Source organism: Ailuropoda melanoleuca, chromosome 3, assembly GCF_002007445.2.
Source record: "Ailuropoda melanoleuca isolate Jingjing chromosome 3, ASM200744v2, whole genome shotgun sequence".
In the NCBI taxonomy this organism is placed as follows: domain Eukaryota; kingdom Metazoa; phylum Chordata; class Mammalia; order Carnivora; family Ursidae; genus Ailuropoda; species Ailuropoda melanoleuca.
Genome location: NC_048220.1, coordinates 97158720 through 97172854, shown reverse-complemented (window position 1 = coordinate 97172854; position 14135 = coordinate 97158720). Strand labels below are relative to the sequence as shown.

Below are 14135 nucleotides of genomic sequence, written 5' to 3'. Positions count from 1 at the left end.
CTTTAGCATTTCTTTATGGTAAAAAGAAAGACACATCCTCAAGACCGGGATGCTTATCCCTTCGGCCATTTCAAGCAAAGATGTGTCTCGCTGCAGGGGAAATAGTTAACAGCAGTGCAGGGGCACTATATGTACTTACATATAACCCTTAAATTTGTTGAGGTGGTTGTTGGGTCTCTCACACACGATGGTATTGCAGAAGCCTTCGGGTTCAAACTGTACGTCCTGTGAGGGAGAGAACACCAGGCGGTCATTAAGTCAGAGGGATCTAGTTTTCACAGGATCCCTAGGAGAGCTCATCCCTGTTAGAACCATCGCAACCAAGGCAATCCCTGCTTTGTCACATCATGATAGTTGTAAAATGCTGGAAGAGAAGTGAAATCCTCATTAAGAAGGAGGAAGCAGATACACTGAAAATGCTGGAAAGTTGGAGGCATGGCAGAGGGAGGCCCCTGCCCTGCCCACAGTTCTCTGGCGGGCCTGGGTTTGAGTTTCCAGACCAGCGCCACCCAACAGAACCTACAGCAACGAGGGAAGTGTTCTGAGTCTCCATGTCCAGTATGGAAGCTCCTCAGCGCCTGTGGCTGTTGAAATGTGGAAGTACGACTGAGAAACTGGTTTTCAAATTTTATTTAATTTTTTTAAAGATTTTATTTATTTATTTGACAGAGATAGAGACAGCCAGCAAGAGAGGGAACACAAGCAGGGGGAGTGGGAGAGGAAGAAGCAGGCTCATAGCAGAGGAGCCTGATGCGGGGCTCGATCCCACAACGCCCGGATCACGCCCTGAGCCGAAGGCAGACGCTTAACCGCTGTGCCACCCAGGCGCCCCTTAAATTTTATTTAATTTTAATTAAAGTTAAATAGCTACATGTGGCAAGTGGCTGCCACGTTGGGCAGCACAGACATAATCAAAAAGAGATTATAAATCACACCACCTAGAGGTAACCAGAATATTCTTGTGTATATAATACTTCTAGGGTTTAAAAAAATATATATATATACACATACATACACAATTTTAAAAATATACATACACATGTATGTATGGGCACACATACATTTATGTATTTCAAAAAATGAGATGGTGTTCATTTAAATTGGAAATTTTTACATCTTAAATTTTTTATACGTCTTTATTAACACCGACACAGAAACCTACTGTATGAATGCCATAGTCATTTCCCCATTTCACTACAGTACGTTTATATCGTCTCAATTTGTTTCTGTATTATGAACATGCTGTGGAAATTGTAGCTCATAAAACACAATAAACAGCATATATTTATTCGTTTCTGCCAGATGCTGTGATGAGACTTCATATATATTATTTATTTTTAAGCTTACAATTAATCTAGGAAGTGGAAATACCAATTATCCCCTCTTTAGGGTTGGAAAAACCATGACTCAGAAGGGTAGACAGGCTGCCCATGGCCCCTCCAGGACCGGGATTTGAATCCAAGTCTGACTGGAGGGCCCCTGTCCTTCACTTGCACAGCACACTGCCCCCCAGCGAACATTCCTGCAGCGAAGTACTTCAGGCCCGTGCTTGCCTTTTTCTCCATGATTTCTCTTTCGCTGGGTATCTAGGTGGATAAAATCTTATAGTCCAATGGGGGAGGGGCACAACTGGAGGCGGGGAGAACTTGCTTTCTACTCACATGGGCTAATGTTCCTTTTACCTCTTGAGCCTCAGTTTCCCATCTGTAGAACGGGGCTAACTCCACCTTCCCTGTCCATCTCATTTGTGCCTCAGAAGACAGAACCCATGAGGACAGTTTTAGCAGATGTAACATGTCATGCAGAAGGAAGGAGAGCTAAAGGGGTTGAGAGATGGTGTCCTGGGTAGAGCTTTTAGCATGGGGACTGAATTTATTGCTCAAAGTTTCAAGGTACAGCTGTTCAAAGGGGCAAATTGATTAGAAGAAATGATAGCATTTTCTGGCTTTGTATAAATATACTGTCCATTCGATCTGTGGGGGCACCAACATAAATAAACTCTCCACTCACTTGAAATAAATTACCCATCCAGGAGTTTCTAAAAATATGGCCCTTTTCTCTCCAGGTATCGATTCTTTCAGGGACAAACACTTGCCGAGTCCTGAGATGATGACAAATCACACTGTAATTTGTTAGCTGCTTTCACACTCCTGATTAAGCCATGTGCTTCACTCAGATCCATACCACTCAGCTCATTGCAGGCTTTCTAAACCCAAGCTCATTTCAGGTATGAGTGGCAGCAGGTCTCAGAGCTAATGATCCTGCCTCAGTGCGTCCCGAGTGTCTGTTCAATCACACCTGGCAGACGCCGGCAATGTGAGGTTGGCCCCTCTTGTCCCTGTGCTGGGGCTTCCCAGGGACCTTCTTCCTCAAGTGTCCCTTGTTCTTGTTTTCTTCTGGGCACTGGCCTTGGATCCTCTGTCTGTCTCCCTCTCTTCCTGGGGAGGTGACCTCACCCTTTCTAGCTACCTGTCCCCAGGGCTCCTTACTTCCCTCCCCAAAATGGGCTGGAAAGAGGGTCTTGCTATCTTCAAAGATAAACTCTCTGGATTGCTTGCTTTGAGGGACTTGCTGTAGCCACTCCAGGAGCTGCTAGGGGAGCCCAAGGACACAGGGCATGGGGGGAATGCCACACCCTCCAAGTTCCTTATTTTAGCCTCGTTCGGGAGTTTCTGGTTCCCTTCTGATTCATAACAGCACAGATTTTCTTAGCTTGTGGACGAAGCCCACCTAACCAACATTTCTTTCTGACTCAGCCCTTTACCTAAAAAAGCCCCACTAATAAGGAAAAAGGCCAGGAGCCATCAGGGTCCTGGGAAAGAGAGCCCCTTCCCAGAGAGGAGTGAGTGTGTGTGTGTGTGTGTGTGTGTGTGTTTGTGTCTGCAGCTTTTCAGGCCAGACCCACCTCCCTTGAACACTTACGTTGTGCCAGACACCTATTGTTAAGCTCTCACAGTCACTGTAGGAGATTTTGACAGATGCGCAAATAGAGACTGAAGTAAAGCAATTGTCTTAGGGTTGGTAAGTAACAGCAACTGCCATTCACATCATTGAAATCCAAAGCCAATTATCACTATTGTTGCCACGGTCATCATTGTTACCACCATCAATACATTTAATCTTCTCTGTCCTCCTGTTTTTATTATTTTTGCTTCAGCACTAATTGAATGCTTGTTATGTACCAAGAACCAACGAAATTATTTTATACATGCTATTGGCTTTAAGTCACGAATAACTATCAGGCAGGGACTATTATTATTATTTTAAAGATTTTATTTATTTATTTGTTTGACAGAGGGCGAGAGAGCTCAAGCAGGGGGAGAAGCAGGCAGAGGGAGAAGCAGGCTTCCCCCTGAGCAGGGAGCCCGAGGCGGGGCTCGATCCACCTGAGCTGAAGGCAGATGGTTAATCCACTGAGCCACTAATGTGTCCCAAGCAGGGAATTTTATTGTCTCTATTTTACAAGTGAAGGAACTAAGGTTAAGGAGATCCAGTGATTTCTCCACAGACCTACAGCTAGCAGAGTGAGAAGGCAGGCTTTAACCATGGGACTTCTGATGCCATACATTTTGCTCTCTTACACAATGGTGTTATTTTGATGCACAAAGGAAAGATTAGTGTTTAAGACTGGGAGGGGGGGTGGAGGGATGAGGTAACTGAGGGATGGACATTAAGGAGGGCATGTGATGTAATGAGCAGTGGGTATTATATAAGACCGATGAATCACAGACCTGTACCTCTGAAACCAATAGTACATTATATGTTAATTAATTGAATTACAAAATTTAAAAAAAATTAAAAAAGATCTCCCTTTGGCTCTATTTCCTTTCCTGTGTTCCTTTTCTACTTTCTATAATCTAAGTGCCTGATATAATAAATAAATCGATATACGTGGAATTAAAAAACAAACCTAAAACACTGAGCTCATAGATAAAGAGAATGGATTGGTGGTTGCCAGAGGTGTGGGTGGGTGGAATGGGTAAAGAGGGTCAAAAGGTACAAACTTCCAGTTAAAAAATAAGTAAGCCATGCGATGCAATGTACAGCAAGGTGACTATAGGTAATAATATTGCATTGCACATTTGAAAATTGTTAAGAGAGATCTTAAAAGTTCTCGTCACGAGAAAAGAAATTGTAACTGTGAAGTGATGGATGTTAACTAGACTTATTGTGATTTCACAATATATACAAATATCAAGTCATTATGTTACATACCTAAAACTAATAAGTCAATTATATCGTAGTAAAAAAAATAAGCAAGCCTCAATGCCTAGAAATCATCGTTACTATCATTATCATGATCACCATCACCCTTCTTAAATGTGGGTCAAACAAGGAACTGTAAAAAATCTAAACTACATCATATTGTCATGCTGACCTTTGATTTGCCTCTATTAAATGTGTTTGATTGTTTCTAAAAGACTTTTATGTTTCTTGAAAGGTTTTTCTTGTAGTCATTGGCTCGCTCTCATCCTTTTTTCTGGTATCTACATAAACATCTAGTTGGTAGGCAGTCAAGGCATTTCTTGACCAGGATATCTGAACATTGGCACTATTGACATTTGGGGCTGGATAATTCTTTGATGTTTAGCAGCATTCCTGGCCTTTACCAACTTGATACTAATTGCACCCTCTCGTTTTGCCCGATGTGATGACAAAAATGTTTACAGATATTCCCCAATATTTCCCAGGGTAGAACTAAGAATTGCTCTAGAACCAATTCCAGGCTAACGAGATATAAAGTTGTCCAGACTGAGAATGTCCTGTCCATCAAGAGAGGACATAATAGGATTTATTTTCTTTTTTCTTTTTTTCCTCTTTCTCTTCAATTGGAAAAAAAAGGTTGGGTTTTATGACTGGGGGTGCCTAATGACTTGAATGAAGAGAAATCTGCATATATCACTCTATCCTATATATACTATAGAAACTATTGTATAAGCATGGTGGGGGTTTCCTTACAATATATCTATTATTCTAAGATTAAAAATAAAAGGGGATTGGTAATGAAATAAAATGAATTCATTGTCTAAAATCTAGTAGAAAATATTTAGGAAATACCACAACTAATAAGCAATGCAATATGTTACGTTTTCCAAGTGCATTTGCATTTTAAAGCAGGGTCCCTTTGAAGGGTAGAAGTTAAGACACTACCTAGATCTGGGACACTCTTTTGAGGATTTTATTGCGCACGTGTGTGTGTGTGTGTGTGTGTGTGTGTGTGTATTTAAATTTTTTAAGCATTTAAGAGTTTTTTTTGCCACCTCCTCTATGAAGCCCACCCAAATCCCCACAGACTGTTTCACCCCAGCCAATGAGAATTTGTCCTTTTTACATGCTTCCACACCACACTGCTTATGCCTCCATTAACACTTATGAATCTGTGCTGCTTCTGCCTGACTGCCGGCTTCCTCCAGGGCATCTCCCACAACACACCCTCAAGATTTGTTGAGAGATTAGTCCTGGAGAGGGTGATGTGAGGAACGGTTGTAATGAAAGGTGATGGATGAGGAGATGAAGGAAGACCTTTCTGCAAAGACTGCCCAAAGCAATTAGGAAAAGCCCCAGGGAACAAATCTTAACTTTGATTCATGGGAATAGAACTGCTTCTTGTAAGGAAATGCTTTGGCTCAACTTAAAAAAAAAAAAAGTAGTAAAGAACTAGATCCCAACATTCCAACGTGGGCCAGACTAGTTTCCCATTCATTCATTCATTCATTCATTCATTCATATATTCAAACATTTATTGAATACCCAAAATATGTGAGCCATGGGGGAAGTGAGAGAGAATCGGAAAGAAGGGAGAGGTTTTTGACACATATCAATTATTGCAGTCATAAAACAACTCAAAGTTCCTAGTTTAGCCCAGGTACATCAACGTCAGTATCTAGGAAAGCAAAGGAAAGTGGGCCAAGTGATAGCATGTAATGACTCTCTGGGGTTAGGATATCCTCACTGACCTATGGCCCAGAATCAACAAGCTGCATCCTCGAGGGCCACCGGGAAGGCCAAGGTTTAGCAAACACACTGAAATATGTTCCAGTAACAAGAATGGGCCATTTCCCCTGCACTAGCCTCAACTTTTACTTTTCTAGGCCTATTTACCACTATTCTTCATAAATGAATTTCAAGTTGATTAATAAATATGATTACATAATTATACAAATGATGTTTTGAAATTATTTGTAGTGGGCAGCTGTTTTCTGGCTACCCACCTTCCAATCTACTCCCTTTTCCTTAACAACCCTTTGACTTCCTTTTGGGAAATTACCTCTCCTCTGTGGTTTGTAATCTTGATAGGACTCTGGGTCGAGATGCCCTGCCCACTAGACTCTCCCACTGTGGGACTTTGACTTGAGTGGAATGACTCAAGGAAGAAAAAACAAATGAGATCATTAAATAATTGCTGCTCCCAATACTTGGCCACTGCACTGAGGCTCCCTGGTTCTTGTTTCTGAGCCTGGGTTTTCAGCTTTCTTTTGATTCTGTGAGCCACGCTGTGTGTTTCTTCCCCTTCACCCCATCTGCCCCTGCATTTTTGTAAGGATGCTATTTTGCTTAAGTTAGCCAGAATCATTTCTGCTTCTTGCAAATAAAGAAGTCTAATCAAAACAGTGGCCTATTCAGTCCCATGGATATACCTTGGCCTTTGAAACTAATGGTTTTTATTTATTTGGTAAAATTACAGTTCACAAAATGCTGTCCTTTATTGATCTGATTTTATTCAATCTTCCCAGCTCTCCTGTGAAGTGTTCAGGGCAAGTTAGCTCCATTTTACTGGGGAGAAAATTGAGTGTTTCTTATACTAAGTAGCTTGCCCAAGATTACACAGCTCATGAGTACCCAAGTTTGTCTGATTCTAAAGGTTATACATGGTCTTTGCTTGGCATAAACATTTAATGCTGTCTTCCCACAGAAAATACCCTCTTGGCCTTTTTCATGCTTTCTTTGCAGGTTTTCTGTATTGATAACTCCCTTAAACTTTTATTGCCAAGCTCAAGTGTCGGACCTCTTAAGGACGCATGTGTCCACCACAGATGGTAGCAATCTCTCCTTCCTTGGGACAGACACTTCTTAATATCCATGGAACTTGATCTTATGCTTGTAATTGCCAAATACCAAGCTTTTCCATACGCCAATTGGTAGATTAGACATTGCAACTTGCTATATCCCTATATGTAGCAAGATGCTGTCCATAGATAGCATGAAAATAAGTCTCACACACAGTTTTCTATTTCTTTCTTTTTCTAAAAAAAAGATTTTACTTATTTATTTAAGAGAGAGCATGAAAAAGGGGGAGGGGCAGAGTGAGAGGGAGAAGTAGACTCTCACTGAGCAAGAAGCCTGATGCAGGGCTTGATCCAGGACCCTGGGATTGTGACCTGAGCCGAAGGCAGACACTTAACCGACTGAGCCACCCAGGCACCCGTTTTCTAATTTCTTTAGGAGTTCTTGAGATCAGTAAATTATATATCCAAATTCATAGTACCTTTTGTTTTATTTTCTTAAATAATGGACACTGAAAGGACAATTGCTTTCAGGTCTGAGGGCTTGGGAGTGGTGAGGTTATCAAAGATTTTTTGATAGTCACAAAGGGTCTTGATGTTTTTTATTTATTTTTTTTTAAAAGATTTTATTTATTTATTTGTCAGGGAAAGAGAGAGAGAGAGAGAACAAGCAGGGGGAGCAGCAGAGGCAGAGGGAGAAGCAGACTCCCCCGCTGAGCAGGGAGCCCGGTGTGGGGCTCGATCGCAGGACCCTGGGATCATGACCTGGGCTGAAGACAGATGCTTAACTGACTGAGCCACCCAGGCACCCCACAGAGGGTCTTTAAATTAAAAAAAAAAAAAAAGTACCCATAGTCTTAAGTTCTTAGAGGATGGAAGTATGTTTTAGATCACCTTGAAACCCCTCCATAGCCATTAGGAAATATTGAAGAAAGATTCTGTGAATTGGAGAGAGAGAGAAATCAGCTAAACTCTTTCCTTAAACACAGAATGTACTTATTTTTCACTTTGAGCCTGTGAAAAAGAAGATTTGAGCCAGGGATTGCCAAGCTTCTGTGCAGCTCTCTGTTTGCGCATGACCCTCAGGCTAGAGGGCTAGAAAAACCAGCCCATACCAGGGAGAGGATGACAAAGCAGGAGAACTCGCTCATCTGCGGCGTGTTCAAGTAGGCGGAGCAAGGAGGTTTCAGGAGACACAGACCACACCCCCCAGGCGGCTACACAGGCGATACACTGAGTGCAACCTTAGGAGGGTACTATCTAAAGTTTTGTTTTTTTTCAAAGCTTATTCATTTGGATAATGCTAGAATAAAATGTTCTTCATGCCCTAGCTGCTGAGCCAGGTGACTAAGGTTTCCTTCCTGGCATACAAATTAAACAACCCTCTGACTTCTGAGAATTCCATCTGAAAACTAATGACAGTTACCAGCATTCGATAACCTTTCTGCTCACGGTCAGTCGGAGTTCTTTTCAAGACAACCAGCAACAGAATGACTGGCAGTTACTTTCCTTTCAGACTCTGGGTGAGGAGATGGTCTGCATATGCAGTCACCCTGGGTCTCCCTGCCTGCCCAAGAGATTCCCACTAGAGCACACAGATTGGGCTGCAGGGCTGTGGGCAGGAGATTCTAAGGATTCCTTACAGTCTCGTGTGGACTTTATTCAAGGGGACAGATGCTCTGATTCTTATTCAGGGCTAGGACTAAATTTAATCTTGAAATCGTGCTATGGCATTTTCTAACCCCTAAGGCAGAGGTTGGGCATGCCAAGCAAATACTGGAAAAAAAATGACTTCTTCTGTCATTCTTAGAAGGAACTAATTACTAATTATTCGTGGGATTTTTTGTTAATAATTGTCTTTGTGATTCCCTGTTAGAATATATAGCCTGTACCTCTCCTGTTTAAACCTGACCCTCCAGTGCACACCATGGCACCTGACACAGACGACATACTCAATCTATATTTGGTGAATGAATGAGTGACTGCACGATGCCTGAAATATGGACAGCTGCCCCCAAATGGACAGCGGTGTCTTCACAGACTGTTGTACAGACAGACACTTTCTGAACACATTTTTCTAGCTGTGGATAACTGAGACAGAAGAAAATGACATGAGAGCCAATGTTTTATACTGCATGTTCTTGGCAAAAGAAGTCACAGAGAGGAGAGTATGAATTCCAACTTGAGAAATGTTTTATTCAGTTCTTCACAAAAGATAATGATTGTAATGTGTCACCCCTGATTAACAACAACAAAATGACCTAGCACAGTATCTGGCAATAAGAGAATCTCATCAGGTATTGTTTGGATAAGCGAATTTATTGAATGAATTACGGTGAGGTAGACACAATGGTTGAGTGACAAGAGTGGTCTATGTGAGCACAGAGGAAGGAGTGATTCGCTCTGGGTATATTGCAGAGGGTGTTGTGTAGGCAAAGATAGGGCAGATAGAGAAGCTAGGTGTATATAGCCCTGATGCATTATATATATATATATATATAATATACACACACACAATAATAAATAAATACATACACATACATACACACATACACATACATACACATACATACACACACATATGTATATATAATGGACATTTATTGCTGAGCTGCTCAGAACTCTCCTGCTCCATACAGTACATCCCTGGTTTTTGATGCAAAGTTCCATGATTCATTAGTTCATAGGCCAATTTCAACCATAAAGTCGAAGCAGAAGATGCCAGTCTCAGAACCCTTTCCCTCTGGTCAGAGTTAGTTGGTCTAAGGGTGGGTGCACAATACCAGCCGGGCCCATCAGTCTCCTGTCTTTGGGATGCCTTTCAATCTAGACATCAGGAAAGGTTCCCAATCCTTCTCTGGAGGTGAAGCTATGAGTATAGGTCTATTGGTGAGAGATGAAAGCCAAACACAGACAGAAACACAGACAAGGAATGAGGATTGCACTGATGGATTCTAAATTTCTGGTTGACACTACCCTAAGGCCCAATTCACCTTATTTTCTTTCAGTAAATTCTCTTTCTGTCTAAGCTACTTTGAATCAGAGTTCAGTCACATGCAAGGAAGAGTCTTGCCTAATCCTTATACTAGATTGGTATGGTTCTTCTTTGAGACATCAAATATTTCCCACACGGGCCTGAAATACCCCCAGTTATCCCTGGCAGTTATGACTATGAAGGCCACTATTCAAATATAAATATGTTATCATGGTGTATGGAGATAGTGGGAAGGAGGAAAACCTGAAGATATCATGTATTAACACTTCGCATGATTCTATCTTTCATATAACCTAGCAGAGCTTCCTCATAAGGCCCTGAAGGGACAAAAACAGAAAAAGACTTTTTAATAGAAGTTTGCAAATAGTGCTAAACACTGGGAAAGGGAGGGGATCTCCCATGTTTGTGTGTGTTTGTGCGTCTGTGCGTGTGTTTGTGTGTGCGCACGCTCATGCCCTAGAACAACTCTGGAGGAGAGGGTCACCAAAAAGAGTTCAGAGGGCTATCAAAAATAAAAGTAAGTTTTTTGTAGGGTTATTTCCATCATGGTCTAATTATTATTATTGCAAATAATTACAACCAAAACTTGTATAGTTGCAGCATTTTCATATTTGTGAAAATTATATTTATTTGAGAAATATACATGTAAAGGGATCTCAGAGTCACTTTAACAATGGGAAAAATAATCTTGTACATCCGAATTGATTACCAGTATTGTTGTAACACTGCATTAGTGGGGTAATCTTTGACAAGATTTAATCTTCCTGAAATTGTTTCCCATCTTAAAAATGTTACGATTTCCTTCCTTTTCTACTTCCAAGGATTGCTGTGAGTGTCAAATATCAAAGGGGGCTGTGTAGTACAGTTGCTAAGGACATTGCCTAATGTGAGAGAAGGGCTTACATATTTCATACTGATGAGGTTGTGTAAAGACCTCTAATCCTGAATTTCAAGTATCAGCATAAATCTTGATGTATTTAATCTTTAAAAAGTCCTACTTGTGTGCAGAGATACTGATCAATCCAATAGCAATATGTACCTCCAATACATACTTATGGTGATTTCTTTTTTTTTTTTTTTAAAGANAGATTTTATTTATTTATTCGACAGAGATAGACAGCCAGTGAGAGAGGGAACACAAGCAGGCGGAGTGGGAGAGGAAGAAGCAGGCTCATAGAGGAGGAGCCTGATGTGGGGCTCGATCCCATAAAGCTGGGATCACGCCCTGAGCCGAAGGCAGATGCCCAACCGCTGTGCCACCCAGGGGCCCCTATTGTGATTTCTAAACACTATTTTCCATTGAAAGGGGCTAGATCTATTGAAGACTACGGAGGTCATGAAAAAGAGCTCAGGAGCCAATATGAAGAAGGTCCCACTGGCTAAACATGGGCAATCAATAAAGATAACAACCGTACTGATTTCACACACATCAAATCTGTTTAAATCCATCAGTGCATATTGATACTAAAAAAGACAAACTCATTGGTCACCTTTGCAGGATGGTAGGGAACCAATTCATGCAACAGTGACATATACACTCCCAAACACAAGCCTAACCTGAATCAGATTTAGGCACAAGCTCTAACTGCCAATTTATAGAAATATAATGAACAGGAACCATGTTTAATTGACACAACTGGGAGACAATGCAATCAGCAAATCCAGACTGTAGGAAATTTTACAGGACAAACAACCCGATTTATTCAGCAACAAAAACTAAATATACAAGAAAAACAAAGAAAGAAAGCTAAATAGGGAACCTCTAGAGTAAATGAGAGTTAAGAAATTTAGCTAGGTCTTTAGACTTACTTGGATTCTTACACAAACTGGAAAATATTGAACACTGACTTCAAACATGACATCAAGAAAATAATGCTAATATTTTAGGAATGACAGTGGTATAATTTCATGTTTTAAAAATCCTACCCTTGAGAGATAGATATTAAAATATCTACAGGTGAAATGTTGCAACACTGATGTTTACTTCAGGATAATTTACAGAGTGAAGAGGGTAAGGCTATAGATAAAACAAGATTGGCTATGAGTTGATTATTGAAATTGGGTGATGGGCACATTAAAAATTCATCATACTATTCTCCCTACATTTGGATATACTTGAGAATTTCCATAATAAGACATTAAAATAAAATAATTCTGCCTGAGTTTAAATCCAAGCTGAGTCCACTGCTAGCAGGGTTACTTAACTGTTCTTGCCTCATTTGTCAAATGGGGATAATCAAAGTGCTTACCTTGCAGGATTATTTACGGAGAGTAGAAAGAGATAATAGGTATAAAACACTTAGGAGAGCTGCCCATGGCACACAGTATATGTTCAATCAACTTACCTATTGATATTACTTATTATATATCATGATGTACATTTTATATTGAAGGGATACTAAAAAATATGGTCTCTGCTCAAAGTTTAAGCAGTGGTCAATAGTTAGAAAGACTATCATTCTTAAGGGAAACTTGAAATAGCTTACCAGGGGCAGATCTCATTACCAAATCCACCAGGAAAGGGGATTTTTCTCTGGTTCTCAGGGCAGGCAGGGCTGAGAGAACAGCTACCTTTTGCTTCTTTCTAGGTGTGTCATCCCTGAACTAGAAGGGTGGTAAAGGACTCCCTATCCTCCCTCAAGTCTTTCGGCAAAGTGCTCTGCTGCCTAAATACGTTCAAGTCAGTGCCCACATTCATTGTAGAGGATCTGAGCTACCGTGGTTCTTCCTAACTGAGAAAATGGCTTAAAACACTAACCATTATGGAAGGCAAGCTAGTTAAAAGGGAGAGTCAGTTAAAAATCTTTAATTTGGGCAATAAACAGATAAGCACAATTATTACATCAATCAGCGATGCCCTAGGCCAGTGCTTTCAAACTTCTGTGCATGGCAGTCACCTGGGGATCTTGTTAAACTGAAGATTCAGTTGAGTTCATGGTAGGGCCTGAAATTCTGCATTTCTAACAGCTCCCAATTGACACTGAAGAGGTTAGTCCAAGTATTATACTTGCCATAGTAAGCACTTGGTTGGCACTGGGAAATGATCTGACACATGTTTTAATAGGATTCAGTGATTTGGATAATAGATAGGAATAAGTTTTATCTGAAATATTAATTGGAAGAATTCATTTCTGATTCTTTGCTTTGGTATTTTCCATCTACCAAAATAAATGGCAAATCTTTTCAGGTACTAAATGCCTACTACTCATCTTGGAAATCCTTTTAAGGAGAGATTTGGGGTATCAGAATGCCATCAAAGAGAAAATGGTACAATTTAATTTTCTAATAAAGTCCTCTGACCTGCTCAGCAGACCTTAGCATAAGCCTAATTTTGGATTCCTTCCCTTTCCACAGCAATGGGATGTGGGAATAAATATTTCAAGAACAGGTCAATAATTTTGTGAATTCAAAGATCACCCAGCATGATAAAAGTCTAAATTGGAAAAAAAAGTTGGCCTCATCCAAGTTGAACTCTAAGAAAAGGATTTTGAAAGCAACTCTTTGGCAACCTTGAGAATGATGTACCTTGTCACAGGAGAAAGATACTTTTGAGAAGCTCTTTTATGTTTATAATTTTACTTGTACCTAGACGGGAAAGGGGAGGATGAATTGCCTAGGTCATTCTCTGTTACTGCTCAGCTACTGTGATCATGTGTGCTCCAAAATCCAGGTTAATTCCCCCCCCCAAATTTCCATAGTAATGCTAAAATTATTGTGCTGAAAAGTAGTTCTGAAAACTCAGGGTTAAAGAAAGTTTAAAAGGTCTGTTGACTGCAGATCTTCTCAGACACCTTACTATGTTGATATATATTGGACCCTCCAGAAGGGGTCTACAGGGCACAGGTTTCCCAGTCAGATTTGACCATGAACCTTGTTTTCTAAGAACTATCTCTTGAGATAACATTTGGCACACTCTCCACTTGGAGAAATGCTGATCTAGGGGAGCTGGGACAAAGTTTGTCTTATTGACTCTGAATTAACAGAACACACTAATCTCTCATCATCCGCAAAATGGTAAAAATGGGTGTGGTGTACAGATGGGGTGGAGAGTTTCTGGAAATCTCTGTTAGTAAAAGCCCTTTTGGCAAGGTGAAGGTCTTATAGTCACTAGGGGTTAGAGGGAAAACTAAGAAATT

The 14135-nt window shown here is 40.7% G+C and overlaps 1 protein-coding gene across 1 annotated transcript in view; it reads right to left on the bottom strand.

Moving 5' to 3' along the window:
• ATP10B (ATPase phospholipid transporting 10B (putative)) overlaps positions 1 to 14135 on the bottom strand; it is a 273096-nt gene that overhangs the window by 89036 nt on the left and 169925 nt on the right. The window contains 1 exon segment of the mRNA XM_019795040.2: positions 140 to 225. Coding sequence (XP_019650599.2) covers positions 140 to 225 — 86 coding nt within the window.